General features: G+C 47.6%; 1 protein-coding gene across 2 annotated transcripts in view; it reads right to left on the bottom strand.

Moving 5' to 3' along the window:
• LOC115461810 (ATP-binding cassette sub-family F member 2) overlaps nt 1-18629 on the bottom strand; it is a 228516-nt gene that overhangs the window by 149772 nt on the left and 60115 nt on the right. For both annotated transcript variants that reach the window (XM_030191858.1, XM_030191868.1), the window contains exon 3: nt 9092-9301. In XM_030191858.1, coding sequence (XP_030047718.1) covers nt 9092-9301 — 210 coding nt within the window. The remainder of the gene's footprint in view (nt 1-9091; nt 9302-18629) is intronic.

Below are 18629 nucleotides of genomic sequence, written 5' to 3'. Positions count from 1 at the left end.
AAGGAAATGCAATCTGCTAGCCAATTGGATATGGTGCGTTTCCCTACAGCCACTCCCCTCCTATTGGGGTCAAAAGAAACAAACAATTGGGCGGACTGTCTGGTGGGCTGTGTCCGCTCCAGGTAGAAGGCCAATGCTCTCTTGCAGTCCAATGTGTGCAGCTGACGTTCAGCAGGGCAGGAATGAGGACGGGGAAAGAATGTTGGCAAGACAATTGACTGGTTCAGATGGAACTCCGACACGACCTTTGGCAGAAACTTAGGGTGAGTGCGGAGGACTACTCTGTTGTGATGAAATTTGGTGTAAGGGGCCTGAGCTACCAGGGCCTGAAGCTCGCTGACTCTACGAGCCGAAGTAACTGCCACCAAGAAAATGACCTTCCAGGTCAAGTACTTCGGATGGCAGGAATTCAGTGGCTCAAAAGGAGGTTTCATCAGCTGGGTGAGAACGACATTGAGATCCCATGACACTGTAGGAGGCTTGACAGGGGGCTTTGACAAAAGCAAACCTCTCATGAAGCGAACAACTAAAGGCTGTCCTGAGATCGGCTTACCTTCCACTTGGTAATGGTATGCACTGATTGCACTAAGGTGAACCCTTACGGAGTTGGTCTTGAGACCAGACTCAGACAAGTGCAGAAGGTATTCAAGCAGGGTCTGTGTAGGACAAGAGCGAGGATCTAGGGCCTTGCTGTCACACCAGACGGCAAACCTCCTCCAATGAAAGAAGTAACTTCTCTTAGTGGAGTCTTTCCTGGAAGCAAGCAAGATGCGGGAGACACCCTCTGGCAGACCCAAAGAGGCAAAGTCTACGCCCTCAACATCCAGGCCGTGAGAGCCAGGGACTGGAGGTTGGGATGCAGAAGAGCCCCGTCGTCCTGCGTGATGAGGGTCGGAAAACACTCCAATCTCCACGGTTCTTCGGAGGATAACTCCAGAAGAAGAGGGAACCAGATCTGACGCGGCCAAAAGGGAGCAATCAGAATCATGGTGCCTCGGTCTTGCTTGAGTTTCAACAAAGTCTTCCCCACCAGAGGTATGGGAGGATAAGCATACAGCAGACCTTCCCCCCAATCCAGGAGGAAGGCATCCGACGCCAGTCTACATAAGTACATAAGTACATAAGTACATAAGTAGTGCCATACTGGGAAAGACCAAAGGTCCATCTAGCCCAGCATCCTGTCACCGACAGTGGCCAATCCAGGTCAAGGGCACCTGGCACGCTCCCCAAACGTAAAAACATTCCAGACAAGTTATACCTAAAAATGAGGAATTTTTCCAGTCCATTTAATAGCGGTCTATGGACTTGTCCTTTAGGAATCTATCTAACCCCTTTTTAAACTCCGTCAAGCTAACCGCCCGTACCACGTTCTCCGGCAATGAATTCCAGAGTCTAATTACACGTTGGGTGAAGAAAAATTTTCTCCGATTCGTTTTAAATTTACCACACTGTAGCTTCAACTCATGCCCTCTAGTCCTAGTATTTTTGGATAGCGTGAACAGTCGCTTCACATCCACCCGATCCATTCCACTCATTATTTTATACACTTCTATCATATCTCCCCTCAGCCGTCTCTTCTCCAAGCTGAAAAGCCCTAGCCTTCTCAGCCTCTCTTCATAGGAAAGTCGTCCCATCCCCACTATCATTTTCGTCGCCCTTCGCTGTACCTTTTCCAATTCTACTATATCTTTTTTGAGATACGGAGACCAGTACTGAACACAATACTCCAGGTGCGGTCGCACCATGGAGCGATACAACGGCATTATAACATCCGCACACCTGGACTCCATACCCTTCCTAATAACACCCAACATTCTATTCGCTTTCCTAGCCGCAGCAGCACACTGAGCAGAAGGTTTCAGCGTATCATCGACGACGACACCCAGATCCCTTTCTTGATCCGTAACTCCTAACGCGGAACCTTGCAAGACGTAGCTATAATTCGGGTTCCTCTTACCCACATGCATCACTTTGCACTTGTCAACATTGAACTTCATCTGCCACTTGCACGCCCATTCTCCCAGTCTCGCAAGGTCCTCCTGTAATCGTTCACATTCCTCCTGCGACTTGACGACCCTGAATAATTTTGTGTCATCGGCGAATTTAATTACCTCACTAGTTATTCCCATCTCTAGGTCATTTATAAATACATTAAAAAGCAACGGACCCAGCACAGACCCCTGCGGGACCCCACTAACTACCCTCCTCCACTGAGAATACTGGCCACGCAATCCTACTCTCTGCTTCCTATCTTTCAACCAGTTCTTAATCCATAATAATACCCTACCTCCGATTCCATGACTCTGCAATTTCTTCAGGAGTCTTTCGTGCGGCACTTTGTCAAACGCCTTCTGAAAATCCAGATATACAATATCAACCGGCTCCCCATTGTCCACATGTTTGCTTACCCCCTCAAAAAAATGCATTAGATTGGTGAGGCAAGACTTCCCTTCACTAAATCCGTGCTGACTTTGTCTCATCAGTCCATGTTTTTGTATATGCTCTGCAATTTTATTCTTAATAATAGCCTCCACCATCTTGCCCGGCACCGACGTCAGACTCACCGGTCTATAATTTCCCGGATCTCCTCTGGAACCTTTCTTAAAAATCGGAGTAACATTGGCTACCCTCCAGTCTTCCGGTATTACACTCGATTTTAGGGACAGATTGCATATTTCTAACAGTAGCTCCGCAAGTTCATTTTTTAGTTCTATTAATACTCTGGGATGAATACCATCAGGTCCCGGTGATTTACTACTCTTCAGCTTGCTGAACTGACCCATTACATCCTCCAAGGTTACAGAGAATTTGTTTAGTTTCTCCGACTCCCCCGCTTCAAATATTCTTTCCGGCACCGGTGTCCCCCCCAAATCCTCCTCGGTGAAGACCGAAGCAAAGAATTCATTTAATTTCTCCGCTACGGCTTTGTCCTCCTTGATCGCCCCTTTAACACCATTTTCGTCCAGCGGCCCAACCGACTCTTTGGCCGGTTTCCTGCTTTTAATGTGGGCCTGAAGCCTGGAACAGAACTGAGGGACCTTGTGGTTCACTTGAGATGCGAAGAGATCCACCAGGGGGGTGCCCCACGCCTGGAAGATCTGCCGCACCACACGGGAATTGAGCGACCACTCGTGAGGTTGCATAATCCTGCTCAACCTGTCGGCCAGACTGTTGTTTACGCCTGCCAGATATGTGGCTTGGAGCACCATGCCCTGACGGCGAGCCCAGAGCCACATGCTGACGGCTTCCTGACACAGGGGGCGAGATCCGGTGCCCCCCTGCTTGTTGACATAGTACATGGCAACCTGATTGTCTGTCTGAATTTGGATAATTTGGTGGGACAGCCGATCTCTGAAAGCCTTCAGAGCGTTCCAGATCGCTCGCAACTCCAGAAGATTGATCTGTAGATCGCGTTCTTGGAGGGACCAACTTCCTTGGGTGTGAAGCCCATCGACATGAGCTCCCCATCCCAGGAGAGACGCATCCGTGGTCAGCACTTTTTGTGGCTGAGGAATTTGGAAGGGACGTCCCAGAGTCAAATTGGAGCAAATCGTCCACCAAAACAGGGATTCGAGAAAACTCGTGGACAGGTGGATCACGTCCTCTAGACCCCCAGCGGCCTGATACCACTGGGAGGCTAGGGTCCATTGAGCAGATCTCATGTGAAGGCGGGCCATGGGAGTCACATGAACTGTGGAGGCCATGTGGCCCAGCAATCTCAACATCTGCCGAGCTGTGATCTGCTGGGACGCTCGCACCCGCGAGACGAGGGACAACAAGTTGTTGGCCCTCGTCTCTGGGAGATAGGCGCGAGCCGTCCGAGAATCCAGCAGGGCTCCGATGAATTCGAGTTTCTGCACTGGGAGAAGATGGGACTTTGGGTAATTTATCACAAACCCCAGTAGCTCCAGGAGGCAAATAGTCATCTGCATGGACTGCAGGGCTCCTGCCTCGGATGTGTTCTTCACTAGCCAATCGTCGAGATATGGGAACACGTGCACCCCCAGCCTGCGAAGCGCCGCTGCTACCACAGCTAGGCACTTTGTGAACACCCTGGGCGCGGAGGCGAGCCCAAAGGGTAGCACACAGTATTGGAAGTGGCGTGTGCCCAGCTGAAATCGCAGATACTGTCTGTGAGCTGGCAGTATCGGGATGTGTGTGTAGGCATCCTTCAAGTCCAGAGAGCATAGCCAATCGTTTTGCTGAATCATGGGGAGAAGGGTGCCCAGGGAAAGCATCCTGAACTTTTCTTTTACGAGATATTTGTTCAGGTCCCTTAGGTCTAGGATGGGACGCATCCCCCCTGTTTTCTTTTCCACAAGGAAGTACCTGGAATAGAATCCCAGCCCTTCTTGCCCGGATGGCACGGGCTCGACCGCATTGGCGCTGAGAAGGGCGGAGAGTTCCTCTGCAAGTACCTGCTTGTGCTGGAAGCTGTAGGACTGAGCTCCCGGAGGACAATTTGGAGGTTTTGAGGCCAAATTGAGGGTGTATCCTTGCCGGACTATTTGGAGAACCCACTGATCGGAGGTTATGAGAGGCCACCTTTGGTGAAAAGCTTTCAACCTCCCTCCGACAGGCAGGTCGCCCGGCACTGACACTTGGATGTCGGCTATGCTCTGCTGGAGCCAGTCAAAAGCTCGCCCCTTGCTTTTGCTGGGGAGCCGCGGGGCCTTGCTGAGTCGCACGCTGCTGACGAGAGCGAGCGCGCTGGGGCTTAGCCTGGGCCGCAGGCTGTCGGGAAGGAGGATTGTACCTACGCTTGCCAGAAGTATAGGGAACAGTCTTCCTTCCCCCGAAAAATCGTCTACCTGTAGAGGTAGAAGCTGAAGGCTGCCGGCGGGCGAACTTGTCGAATGCGGTGTCCCGCTGGTGGAGAGACTCTACCACCTGTTCGACTTTTTCGCCAAAAATGTTATCCGCACGGCAAGGCGAGTCCGCAATCCGCTGCTGGATTCTATTCTCCAGGTCGGCGGCACGCAGCCATGAGAGCCTGCGCATCACCACACCTTGAGCAGCGGCCCTGGACGCAACATCAAAAGTGTCATAAACTCCTCTGGCCAGGAATTTTCTGCACGCCTTCAGCTGCCTGACCACCTCCTGAAAAGGCTTGGCTTGCTCAGGGGGAAGAGCATCAACCAAGCCCGCCAACTGCCGCACATTGTTCCGCATGTGTATGCTCGTGTAGAGCTGGTAGGACTGGATCTTGGACACGAGCATAGAGGAATGGTAGGCCTTCCTCCCAAAGGAATCTAAGGTTCTAGCGTCCTTGCCCGGGGGCGCCGAAGCATGTTCCCTAGAACTCTTAGCCTTCTTTAGGGCCAAATCCACAACTCCAGAGTCATGAGGCAACTGAGTGCGCATCAGCTCTGGGTCCCCATGGATCCGGTACTGGGACTCGATCTTCTTGGGAATGTGGGGATTAGTTAATGGCTTGGTCCAGTTCGCAAGCAATGTCTTCTTCAGGACATGGTGCAAGGGAACAGTGGACGCTTCCTTAGGTGGAGAAGGATAGTCCAGGAGCTCAAACATTTCAGCCCTGGGCTCGTCCTCCACAACCACCGGGAAGGGGATGGCCGTAGACATCTCCCGGACAAAGGAAGCGAAAGACAGACTCTCGGGAGGAGAAAGCTGTCTCTCAGGAGAGGGAGTGGGATCAGACGGAAGACCCTCAGACTCCTCGTCAGAGAAATATCTGGGATCTTCCTCTTCCTCCCACGAGGCCTCACCCTCGGTGTCAGACACGAGTTCCCGGACCTGTGTCTGCAACCTCGCCCTGCTCGACTCCGTGGAACCCCGTCCACGATGGGGGCGTCGAGAGGTAGACTCCCTTGCCCGCATCGGCGAAGCTCCCTCCGCCGACGTGGTCGGGGAGCCTTCCTGGGAGGTGGCCGCGGTCGGCACCGCACGCGGTACCGACGTCGGGGACCTCAACCTGGGCGATGGGCCAGCCGGCGCCACGCTCAACGGTACCGGAGGCGCAAGCACCGCCGGTACCGGAGGGGTAGGGCGCAACAGCTCTCCCAGAATCTCTGGGAGAACGGCCCGGAGGCTCTCGTTTAGAGTGGCTGCAGAGAAAGGCTGAGAGGTCGATGCAGGCGTCGACGTCAGTACCTGTTCCGGGCGTGGAGGCTGTTCCGGGCTGTCCAGAGCGGAGCGCATCGACACCTCTTGAACAGAGGGTGAGCGGTCCTCTCGGTGCCGATGCCTGCTGGGTGCCGAATCCCTCGGCGACCCAGAGCTCTCGGTGCCGACACGGGGAGGAGACCGGTGTCGATGCTTCTTCGATTTCTTCCGAAGCATGTCACCGGAGCTCCCCGGCACCGACGAGGAGGACGTCGAATCCATCCGTCGCTTCCTCGGGGCCGAGACTGAAGAAGGTCGATCTCGGGGGGGCTGTACCGCAGGAGCCCTCAGGGTAGGCGGAGACCCACCCGAGGGCTCACCGCCACCAGCAGGGGAATGGACAGCCCTCACCTGCACTCCACCCGATGCACCACCGTCCGACGACATCAGCAGACGAGGTCCTGGTACCACCGACGTCGATGCAGCTATCCGATGTCTCGGCGCCGATGCAGAGGCCCGATGTCTCGATGCACTCGATGCAGGGGCGGCCGAGGAAGATGGTCTGGACGCTGACGACGTCGATGCACTCGAAGATCCCGGTGCCGATGCCGACGAAGAGCCCGAGAACAACACGTTCCACTGGGCTAGTCTCGCTACCTGAGTCCGCCTTTGAAGCAGGGAACACAGACTGCAGTTCTGAGGGCGGTGCTCGGCCCCCAGACACTGAAGACACGACGAGTGTCGATCAGTGAGCGAGATAACCCGGGCGCACTGGGTGCACTTCTTGAAGCCGCTGGAAGGCTTCGATGTCATGGGCGGAAAAATCACGCCGGCGAAATCAAAAGCCGAAATGGCGAAATTTGAAGCACCAAAATTTAGAGGGAGAAAAATCTCTACCGAGGCCAAAAAGAGGCCTACCCCGACGACGAAAGAAAACTTACCGGGGCAAAAAGCTGGAAGTACGGGGAGGATTTACACGAAACCCGGCGGGGGGTTTCCGGAGCACTTCCCGACAAAGAGAAAACTTTCCCGAAGGAAAAAAACACGCTCAAAATAAATTGGACGCGCGAGGTCAACTTTCCGGGGCTCGACACGGCGAAAACACGACCGTACCGAGTGCGGACAAAAGAAGACTGGCCGGCTCGAGCCGGTTTCGGGCGGGAAGACGGCCGCGCATGCGCGGTGCGCGCGGGCGCGCGAGGGCTAGCAAAGGATTTTGCTAGTGAAGTTTCCGATTGGAGGGGCTGCCGTGGACGTCACCCATCAGTGAGAACAAGCAGCCTGCTTGTCCTCGGAGAACGATCTTCATCCCATTCAAACAAGATCTAAGGGAAATCTCCAATGAAATTAAGCAAAGCCTACATATTATGAATTCCTGGGCAGATGCATTTCAGCTAAAACTCAATGCTGAGAAAACCCAATGCCTGGTACTCACCTCGCAATAGAACAAGAATAAATTTACCACCATCAACACACCTAAACTAAATCTACCAGTTTCGGACACCCTAAAAATCCTCGGAGTCACCATTGATCGACACCTAACACTTGAGAACTATGCAAATAACATAACTAAAAAGATGTTTCAATGTGGAAACTAAAAAGAGTTAGACCATTTTTTCCAAGAACTGTCTTCCGCAAATTGGTACAATCATTGGTACTCAGTCATCTGGACTATTGTAACTCACTGTACGCTGGCTGTAAAGAGCAAATACTTAAAAAAACTCCAGACAGCCCAGAATACGGCAGCCAGACTAATATTCAGCACACCAAAATATGAAAGCGCGAAACCCCTACGAGAAAAACTACACTGGCTCCCACTAAAAGAACGCATTACGTTCAAACTTTGCACCCTAGTCCATAAAATTATCCATGGTAACGCCCCAGCCTACATGTCAGACCTAATAGAACTACCACCCAGGAACGCAAAAAAATCTTCTCGCACACCCCTTAATCTTCATCCTCCCAAGTGTAAGGGTCTGAAATACAAATCAATGCATGCAACTACCTTTTCCTATACGAGCACGCAGCTCTGGAACGCGCTGCCACGTAACCTGAAAACGGTCTATGAATTGACTAATTTCCGCAAACTATTGAAAACTTATCCCTTCGACAAGATATATCACAAAGATCAACATGTGTAACTGTATAATCTTTAAAACTTCCAGAACTGTCTTATAATGTCTTTTGCTTTATCACCATCGTGTATTTCACCACCACGTAATACAAAACCCTCTGTAAACCAAATGTGTATTCACTTCTATTTCCAGTATCCATGATGAATTGTAAGCCACATTGAGCCTGCAAAGAGGTGGGATAATGTGGGATACAAATGCAATAAATAAATAAAAATCTATGACCACATCAAAACACTGACGAGATCAATATTACTTCATCTCACCCCTTACCCCTATATCCCTTTCCATTCTCACAGATGGTTATCTTCCACTCCCCATGCCATATTCTTTTCTCAAGGTACCAAAAGTCCTGAGCTCTTTGTCCCCACAGGCTGCTAAAATTGCTGGTTCCTGTGGAGACCAACAGAGAAGGAAATGGTCGTGCAGCCCTAACCATACCGCTCAAGGAGAGATGCAATCCGTGTCCCAGGTTAGGAAACAGGAGAAAGTGGTGCTGCTCTGGAGAACAGAAAGAAATGTAAATAGGGAAGAGGCCTAGGGAAAAGGCAGAAATACTTCTGGGCTGCAGAGGTAGGAGGTGGTAGTTGAAAAGGGAGAGTGACTATGAGATGTCAAGAAATGCAAAAAAAAAAAAAAATCTTATAAGTTTAGAAGGCATTTTTGTTTATATTGTGAACATTTTTATGAATATGAATGTTTTATTGTATTATGCTTGGGTTATAAGTAGAAAATAAATGATTATGTAAAACAGCTTTGGCTGTCAGACAGGCGGTATAGCAAATGCATTACCCATGAAAGTACTGAAAGAGAAATTTTTTCTTTTTTATAATTGCCCCTTCCTTCTCTAAATATTTTTCCAGCAGTACCATCCATTTTAATCTGCTCCTTACCTGTTCCGTTAAGTCCAATGAGTCCGTAGCGGCGTCCCGAGTTTAACTCCAGTGTGGTGTCACTAAGCAGCTCCTGGCCATGGAAAGTCAGTGACAAATTGATAATATGTACATCAGTGCTGTTTGGGTGAGAGGCAAGCACTCCAGTTACCGCACGCGCTGCTGCTTTCCTCATCTCAAACTCCTCCAATTGCTTGGTCAGCTCATCCACTAAATGTTCAAAGCAAAAAAAAAAAAAGAGCAAAGTGGAATCAGTGAAAAGGCAAGCTTGAAGGAAAATAAGAAGTAGGTTGATTATGATGCACTTCTTACAACCCTCTCAATTTAGCTATTCAGATTAATGCTCCTAAATTCTGGGCACGTGTGTTTCACAGAATAGCCAAATTAAATAATATTCTTAATATATATTAAAAAAAATTTTTTTTAATAAATCAGCACCATTTCTACGTTCATTTCTGACCCTGTACGTTTTTAGAGAGCAATTTTAAAAGTGTCCATCTACGTGCAGAGTCCAACCTTACACCTTTCCTGCACACAAAGGACCTGGGGACATAAAAACAAAGATGCTGGCACCTGGTTTCTCTGTAGGGAACATTTCCATGAAAAATACATTGTTTTCTTTTGCACTCAAAAGATACCTTTAGAAATGCTTCCCTCAAGCTTGAACGAGGGAGCTATTCAGTCATCCAGGTGCATCTTTATTAAAAATAGCACTCTCCACATGCACATACTTCCCTCAATTTCTCACCACACTTGTAAGATTCCAGATTACCAACCGATATGGACCACAGACAGAGCATTCTTCAAGTATTCAAATTTTATATGTTATTGCATATGTAACAGTGACATGTTAGATTAAAGGTTTTCCCAACCCTCGCCAAATGCCACCCTATTAATTCACTCTTCATAATCAAATACAGAACAAGTGTTATAAACATAAAAACTGGACAGTTGATATTTCTGAAAAAGGTCAGATCGGACATTCATTTCCCAGATCTCTCTCTCATATGATAGCCGTATAGACTGAAATTTTTCTATTTTCTTTTTCATTTCATAAGTGATTTTTTTCCCGTTAGATAAATTTCAGAGAGCTTGTACAACCAGTCTTAAATAAAAGGTGATGAATTACTTTTCCATCTTTTGGGTAAAGCACATCTGGATGCCATTAAACAATGACGGACAAACATCATGCTGTGTTCCTGAATTAATTACAAAGAACAGAGGCAAAACCTCTCTTGTATATAAGTTGCAAAGTACTTATTGTAATACTATAAAACAATATATGAGAAGGTGAAAAAGCCTCTGCACCCAAACCTCAACCTAATATATGTTAACAGGGTAAAGAGGATATAAATCAGATCAAACTTTCTTCATAGGCATAAAAACCCTTCTCTCTCTGAATTTTGCTGAAAACTCCACAGGAAGTTTAATTTTTCAAGGACCCAACCCAAAAACTTGGAAAAAAAGGCACAATGTGCAAAAGAAGTCAGTCACACCGACCGTGGCCAAAGTTTTGCTACCGTGGGCTGTTTCAAGGCATGCATAACCAATCAGTTGTGCTCGGTTTTACTGGTCTTGCATGCCTTGAAACAGCCCATGGTAGTGAAATTCTGGCCACGGTCAGTGTGACTGACTTCTTTTGCACATTCCTGCTTATTTTCGAAAGAGAAGGGCGGCCATCTTCCAACACAAATCAGGAAATGGCCGGCCTTCTCCTAAACCTGGCCAAATCGGTATAATCTAAAACCGATTTTGGCCAGCTTCAACTGCTTTCCATCGCAGGGACGGCCAAAGTTCAAGGGGGTATGTCGGCAGGGTACCGAAGGCAGGACGAGGGCGTGGTTAAGAGATGGCCAGCTTCGGCCGATAATGGAAAAAAGGCCAGCTCTGACGAGCACTTGGCCGGCTTTACTTGGTCGATTTATTTTTAGGACAAGCCTCAATAAAGTGCCCCAACTGAGCAGATGACCACCGGAGGGAATCGGGGATTCACCTCCCCTTACTCCCCCCCCCCCAGTGGTCACCAACCCCCTACTACCCCCCCCCCCCCAAAAAAAATATATATAAACATTTTTGTGCCAGCCTCAAATGTCATACCCAGCTCCATCACAGCACTATGCAGGTCCCTGGAGCAGTTTTTAGTGGGTGCAGTGCACTTCAGGCCGGCGGACCCAGGCCCCCCCCCCCACCTGTTACACTTGTGGTGGTAAATGGGAGCCCTCCAAAACCCACCCGAAACCCATATCTAGCTGCCCCCTTTACCCTTTAAGGGCTATGGTAGTGTTGTACAGTTGTGGATAGTGGGTTTTGGGGGGCTCAGCACCCAAGGTAAGGGAGCTATGCACCTGGGAGCAATTTGTGAAGTCCACTGCAGTGCTCCCTAGGGTGCCCGGTTGGTGTCCTGGCATGTGAGGGGGACCAGTGCACTACAAATGCTGGATCCTCCCACGACCAAATGGCTTGGATTTGAGATGGTCGCCATCACCGCTGGAAACCAATGGCAGCCATCTGTAACAGCGGCCCAAATGTTGAGATTTGGCCGGCCTTAGAGATGCCCGGCCCCGTTCGATTATGCCCCTCATTGTGTGGTCTACTAATTTAAACACAAAGTGCCTTTTTCCCAAGTTTTTGGGTTGGATCCAGTGGTGTGCTGGAGCGGGCTCTCACAGGCTCGCGAGAGCCATTTGTTAAGTTTTTAAGAATTTGGGGAGCCGGTTGTTAAAGTAGGCCTCCCCATGGCTACTTTAACAACTGACTCCCAAAATGTGGGCTTGGGCCCCTTCCTGAATTCTCTTTTACTTTGCTGGCAGTGATGCTGGCCCCACTAGCCAAGTAAATAGACTGCTGCTGCTCCCTGCTCCTTGTTTCTGACTCTGAGCATCAGGCTGGGACTTTTCATGCAAGCGCAAGAAGGTTCTATAATGCTGCTCAGAGCCAGAAACAAGCAGCAGAGAATGGTGGCAGTCCATTTATTGGCTGGTGGGGCTCGGCAAAAGTATGCCTAGTGTGCCCGCACAAGGGAGGGGAGAGAGAGGCATGTATTTCCCCCCCCCCCCCCCCAAAACAAAAATTTTTTCAGGGCTGGCTATGCCCGGAGAGAGAGCCTGTTGTTAAAAATTTACCAGCACACCCCTGGTTGGATCCTTGAAAAATTAAGGGGAGTTTTCAGCAAAATAGATAGATAGATAGACAGAGAGAGAGAGAGATTACATTGTGTCGCAAGTGACCAGGTATTTTTATGTTGGGTCGGTGGGGTATGCTCTTCTGAACAGGTCTGTCTTTAGTGCTTTCCGAAAATTTAGGTGGTCGACCGTAGTTTTTACTGCTTTTGCCAATGAGTTCCATAGTTGTGCGCTTAGGTAGGAAAAGCTGGTTGCATAGGTGGATTTGTATTTGAGTCCTTTGCTGCTTGGGTAGTGGAGGTTTAGGTATGATTGCGCAGATTTTGTAGTGTTTCTGGTTGAAAGGTCGATGAGGTCTGTCATGTATCCTGGTGCCTCGCCGTAAATAATATATATTCTCTTATCCTCCTATTTGTTGAAGTGCTCTTGAATTAAACCATAATCTTCCTTTTCCAATATATATATTTCATTTTAAATTACTAACAGATAAAATACATTTCTGAATTTCTTTTTACAATGGTTGAAATTCTGGGCAACTCCACCACGTGAACAAAATCTCCCAATTGTTTACATTTTTGGCAACGAAGTAGAGAAAGTGAAGTTACTCACCTGTAACATAGTAACATAGTAGATGACGGCAGAAAAAGACCTGCATGGTCCATCCAGTCTGCCCAAGACAAACTCATATGTGTGTACCTTACCTTGAATTTGTACCTGTCCTTTTCAGGGCACAGACCATATAAGTCTGCCCAGCAGTATTTCCCGCCTCCCAACCACCAGTCCCACCTCCCATCACCGGCTCTGGTACAGACCATATAAGTCTGCCCTCCCCTATCCTTGCCTCCCAACCACCACCCCCTCTTCCCCCCACCTGCTCCGCCACCCAATTTCAGCTAAGCTTCTGAGGATCCATTCCTTCTGCACAGGATTCCTCTATGCATATCTCACGCATGTTTGAACTCCGTAACCGTTTTCCTCTCCACCACCTCCCGCAGGAGGGCATTCCAAGCGTCCACCACCCTCTCCGTGAAAAAATACTTCCTGACACCTTTCCTGAGTCTGCCCCCCTTCAATCTCATTTCATGTCCTCTCGTTCTACCGCCTTCCCATCTCCGGAAAAGATTCGTTTGCGGATTAATACCTTTCAAATATTTGAACGTCTGTATCATATCACCCCTGTTCCTCCTTTCCTCCAGGGTGTACATGTTCAGGTCAGCAAGCCTCTCTTCATACCTCTTGGAACGTAAATCCCATACCATCCTCGTAGCTTTTCTTTGCACCGCTTCCATTTTTTTTTAACATCCTTCGCAAGATACGGCCTCCAAAACTGAACACAATACTCCAGGTGGGGCCTGACCAACGTCTTATACAGGGGCATTAAAACCTCCTTTCTTCTGCTGGTCACTCCTCTCTCTATACAGCCTAGCAATCTTCTAGCTACGGCCACCGCCTTGTCGCACTGTTTCGTCGCCTTCAGGTCCTCAGATACTATCACCCCAAGATCCCTCTCCCCGTCCGTGCCTATCAGACTCTCCCCGCCTAACACATACGTCTCCCTTGGATTTCTACTCCCTTAGTGCATCACTTTGCATTTCTTCGCATTGAATTTTAATTGCCAAACGTTAGACCATTCTTCTAGCTTCTTCAGATCTTTTTTCATGTTTTCCACTCCCTCCGGGGTGTCCACTCTGTTGGAAATCTTGGTGTCATCCGCAAAAAGGCAAACTTTACTTTGTAACCCTTCGGCAATGTCACTCACAAATATATTGAACAGAATCGGCCCCAGCACCGATCCCTGAGGCACTCCACTACTCACCTTTCCCTCCTCCGAGCGAACTCCATTCACCACCACCCTCTGGCGTCTGTCCGTCAACCAGTTCCTAATCCAGTTCACCACTTCGGGTCCTATCTTCAGGCCGTCTAGTTTATTTAAGAGCCTCCTGTGGGGAACAGTGTCAAAAGCCTTGCTGAAATCTAAGTAGATGACGTCCATAGCACATCCTTGATTTAATTCTCCTGTCACCAAGTCAAAGCAGGTGTTCTCCGAGGACAGCAGGCCAAGTATATTTTCACATTTGGGTGACGTCATCTGATGGAGCACGGTGGAGATGCTGCCTAGTGCGTACAGCTACTAGAAAATTCTAGAAGCGCCCCACTATGCATGCGCAGGTGCTTTCCCACCCAACACAAGAGAGCAGGTTTCTCAGTAGGATAAATAAATAAATAAATTCAAATCCTAAGGGAGGTGGGAGGATATGCAAGAACACTTGGACTGCTCTCCTTGGAGAACAGCTGCTACAGGTGAGTAACACTGCTTTCTCCAAGGACAAGCAAGCCATTGGTATTCTCACATTTGGGAATCCCTAGCTACCAGGCTCACTGAAAACAAGGATTCCAGGACAAAAGGGACTCAAAACGTTGAGGGAAACCACTGTTTGCCCTCATGTCCATCTCATTAACAGACTATGGACTTTTCCTCCAGGAACTTGTACAAATCTTTTTTAAAACCAGATATGCTAACCGCCATTACCACATCTTCTGGCAACGAGTTCCAGAGCTTAACTATTCTTTGACTGAAAAAATATTTCCTCCTATTTGTTTTAAAAGTATTTCCATGTAACTTCATTGAGTGTCCCCTAGCCTTCATACTTTTTGAAAGAGTAAAAAGTTGATTCACTTTTACACATTTTACACCACTCAGGATTTTGTAGACTTCAATCATATCCCCCACCAAGCATCTCTTTTCCAAGCTGAAGAGCCCTAACTTCTTTAGCCTTTCCTCATATGAGGGGAATTCCAACCCCTTTATCATTTTGGTTCCTCTTTGAACCTTTTCCTTTTTTTAAATACGGTGACCAGAACTGAATGCAGGTTGCAGCATGGAGTGATACAGAGGCATCATATTATTCTTGGTCTTATTCACCATTCCTTTCCTAATAATTCCTAGCATCCTGTTTGCTGTTTTGGTCGCCGCCAAACACTGGGTAGAAGATTTCAGTGTATTGTCAACAATGACACCTATATCTTTTTCTTGAGTGCCGACTCCTAAAGTGGACATCAGGTAACTATGATTTGCATTATTCTTCCCAACATTTGGCCACATTAAATTTCATCTGCCATTTGGATGCCCAATCTTCCGATTTCCTAAGGTCTTCCTACAATTTTTCACAGTCCGCATGTGTTTTAACAACTTTGAATAGGTTTGTGTCATCTGCAAATTTAATCACCTCACTTTCCGTTCCCAAAAATCCTGGCCCAACTGCTTCCAATGGATTAGTAATTCCTGTCGGATGAGACTAATCTAATATGTCATCCTCATAAGAGTTTAAAATGCTAAATGGAGAAGACATTTTTAAGTGAAAGATAGCCCATGTAGGAAAAGTGGGGATTATGCTGTCTGCATATCTTGCTGGAAAATGTTGAAAAAGTGATCTAACAGGAATACTGGGAATAATCTTTTAAACAAAAAAAATGCAACTGGAACATGAACAGAAAGGAGTGCTAAGAAACACTTAACAGAGAGAGCAAACACTCAGACAGCACAAGAACTGCAGCTGTTACAAAAAAAAAAAAATGAAGGACGCATGAGAACAAACAAAAAAATCCTTTGTGTTTTACTGGAAAACTCCAAAAAGAGTGTTCTGTTTCAGAACTAGCAGATGGCATTACCCAGTTGTTTGACTTGCAGGTTTCAGAGTAGAATGCTACATTTAAAACTGTTTCTTAAGCAAACTATTTGTGACGAGCAGAGATCTTTTACACATGAACCATGCTTCTTACTTATACCCTCTTTCCTAATGGCACATTGAGTTGGGCAACAGAGGGCAGCATAACAGTGCACTGTTCTACTAGGACAGGGTTAATCTTTACTTGCTCTGAGCTACTGAAGTAATACTGAGACAGCAGCGACAGCTGACATTTGCAGCAGATGGCTGAGAGCTGACAGAGGTAGAAACTGTTACAGCTAAAAAGGAAAAGCTGAGAGAAATGATTTTACAAACACAGAATCTAAGAGCTGGAAAAAAAATTTCTGTACAGAGTGGCTTAGATCCCTAAGATGTGCTGTAGACAAGTCAAACATACCAGTTATTGCATGTTGTATGAAGTATTTCATCTTTATGTTCACTGTTCCAGCTTTTTAAATAACCTATTCCTTATCGTGCACAGCAGACCAGTCCAGACAAATGGGTATTGTGTCTGTCTGCCAGCAGTTGGAAAACAGAGAAAAAAAAAAGTAGTTGCATGTGCTTCACCCCTAAAGGAGATTGTGCAGATATGGACTGCTCAGTATTCTGTGTCTCTTAAGTGGATGGTGGATAAGCCACACAACTCCTGGTCGGTTCTTCTCAGCCAGTCCGCAACCAGATTTTTCTTCTGTTAGTAGATAGAGCAGGGGGCTTCTATTGAAAGGATTATGCTCTTTTTCTTCCTAAGAAAGATTTGCACAAGTTTTATTGGAGCTGGGGTGACACTCGGTGGTGTCAAGTGTCCTCCGCCCCCCTCCCCACTACAGTTTCCTCAGCAAATTAAAGGAACCAAAGTTGTGTATGTACCAGCCTTCCTATTAGATAAGGCACAGTAAGTAGTTTTATTTATTTGGGCTGTCAGTGAGTTTGTTCTCCCACTCCTTTTCTGGGTTTTATCTTCAGATTCTGATAAATTCTGTTTTCATCTCAGCCAAATTTATTACAACGGTCACTCAGACCATGCCGCATTGTTCTCTACATCTGCTGCTGGTTTGTCAAGCTAACTGGTCCGATAGTGTAAACCTCAGTCCACAATATGGCTCTGTCTTTTCTAGTTCACTTCAGCAGCTTAGCTATTCTGCTACTATCCAGGAAATCTGCTTCCTTCTTTTCACACGATGTAGTAATTTTGGGAAGCTGCATCTCTAGGCTGTATGCCTGCAATGTTTTAATCCCAAGCCCTCCGCTAGTTATGGGGAACCAGCTGTATGCTAATGCTTAATAATTAGTGCTGTGACTGGCTATTTTATTAGCAGTTTCCTGGGCTGAACCCTTTCCCTAAATCATGTTCTAGAACTCGGATCAAGGGTTACCCTGTTAGGGGGATTACACTGGAACTCTAGCCCCATGTACTGATGGAGGAGGGGAGGGTGACAGACCCTGAACTCGAGGTGGGGGAGATGAGGGATAAAGATGTACTGGACCCTGGGCATTGGAGATGTAATGCAGGAGGGAGGGCTGGAGATATGTTCCCCTTCCTGGCAGGTTGGTTGAGAGAGTGAGAGGGGGAGGGAAGACACAAAGACTGGATCAGGGTTTGGAACAGAGGAAGAGAGATGCTGGACTCACAGAAGGAGTTATGCCACACAACGAGGGGGTCAGGGGACAGAGGGAGAGATGCTGGATCTGGGGTGTGGGGGGAAAGGAAGACAGGGCACAGACAAGAGATGTTGGGCATGAAGTAAGAATAGAGACAGGGACAAGGGCAGTAGTTAAAAAAGGGGGTGGGATAGGAACACAGAGGGACTGTTGATCACAGGGTGGGAGAGGGAAGGATAGGGATGCAGAGGGGCAATGCTTAATATAAGGGGAGAATAGGGACACTAAAAGAGCAGGTGCTAAAAAGGACAGACAGGGACACACAGAAAGAGAAGAAATGTCAAATAGACTGGAGATCCTGGAAAGGCAAGAAAAAGAAGAGACATGGAGCAAATCAAATAGAAAAATAAAATGCTCAGACTACAAAGATAGGAAAAAAATGTCTTTATCAACTGGATGTCAGCTTTGGGAAATGTGCATCTCTGATATCTTTCATTTCCGTTTCTCTAGTATTGCTGGAGGGGGAGGGGGGAAAGAGTGCAAACTTGGTGTCTGTGCTACTGGAGGGAGGAGGAAGAAAAACTGGTGTCAGTATGCTGAGGTGCATGTGGAGAAGATAAAAAGCTGGAGAGCAGTACTGAGAATTCAGTTGTTTTTTTTTTTTTTTTTTTGGGGGGGGGGGGGGGGAGTGTATAGCACAGAAAGGCATATGGAGTTCTGATCAACAGGTGTGCATGTCTGTCTGTAAACTGTGTCGAGCTCTGCCATAAAGGTCTACTACTATGCCCTTTCACCATTTCCTTATAGCTACTAGATTCTCTTTCAATGAGGATCTTCTGCAGCTTCATCATTATCTCTACTATTACATCTGCTCCTACTGAATCACATTGAACTGGTGAGCATAGGAGTCCTGTCTTTCAACATACTTGTTGTTTTAGTAACACTTAGGTTCCTTGGCCTTTCCCGTTTTAAGACACCCCCTCCAACTTCACAGAGGGATTCTCTTCTGTGCTTCCACACCTATACGTGTTATGCTGCACCTGGCAACACTTTTTTGCTAGTGGGCTAGCGACATATTTCGGTGTCTATAGATCTATTTTAGCTTGGCAATTCCAGTCCTGTCTTCCTTGT

The sequence above is a fragment of the Microcaecilia unicolor genome, chromosome 1 (assembly GCF_901765095.1).
Source record: "Microcaecilia unicolor chromosome 1, aMicUni1.1, whole genome shotgun sequence".
Classification (NCBI taxonomy): Eukaryota; Metazoa; Chordata; class Amphibia; order Gymnophiona; family Siphonopidae; genus Microcaecilia; species Microcaecilia unicolor.
Note: the sequence above shows the minus strand (reverse complement) of the source record. Positions and strands in the feature narration are given on the sequence as shown.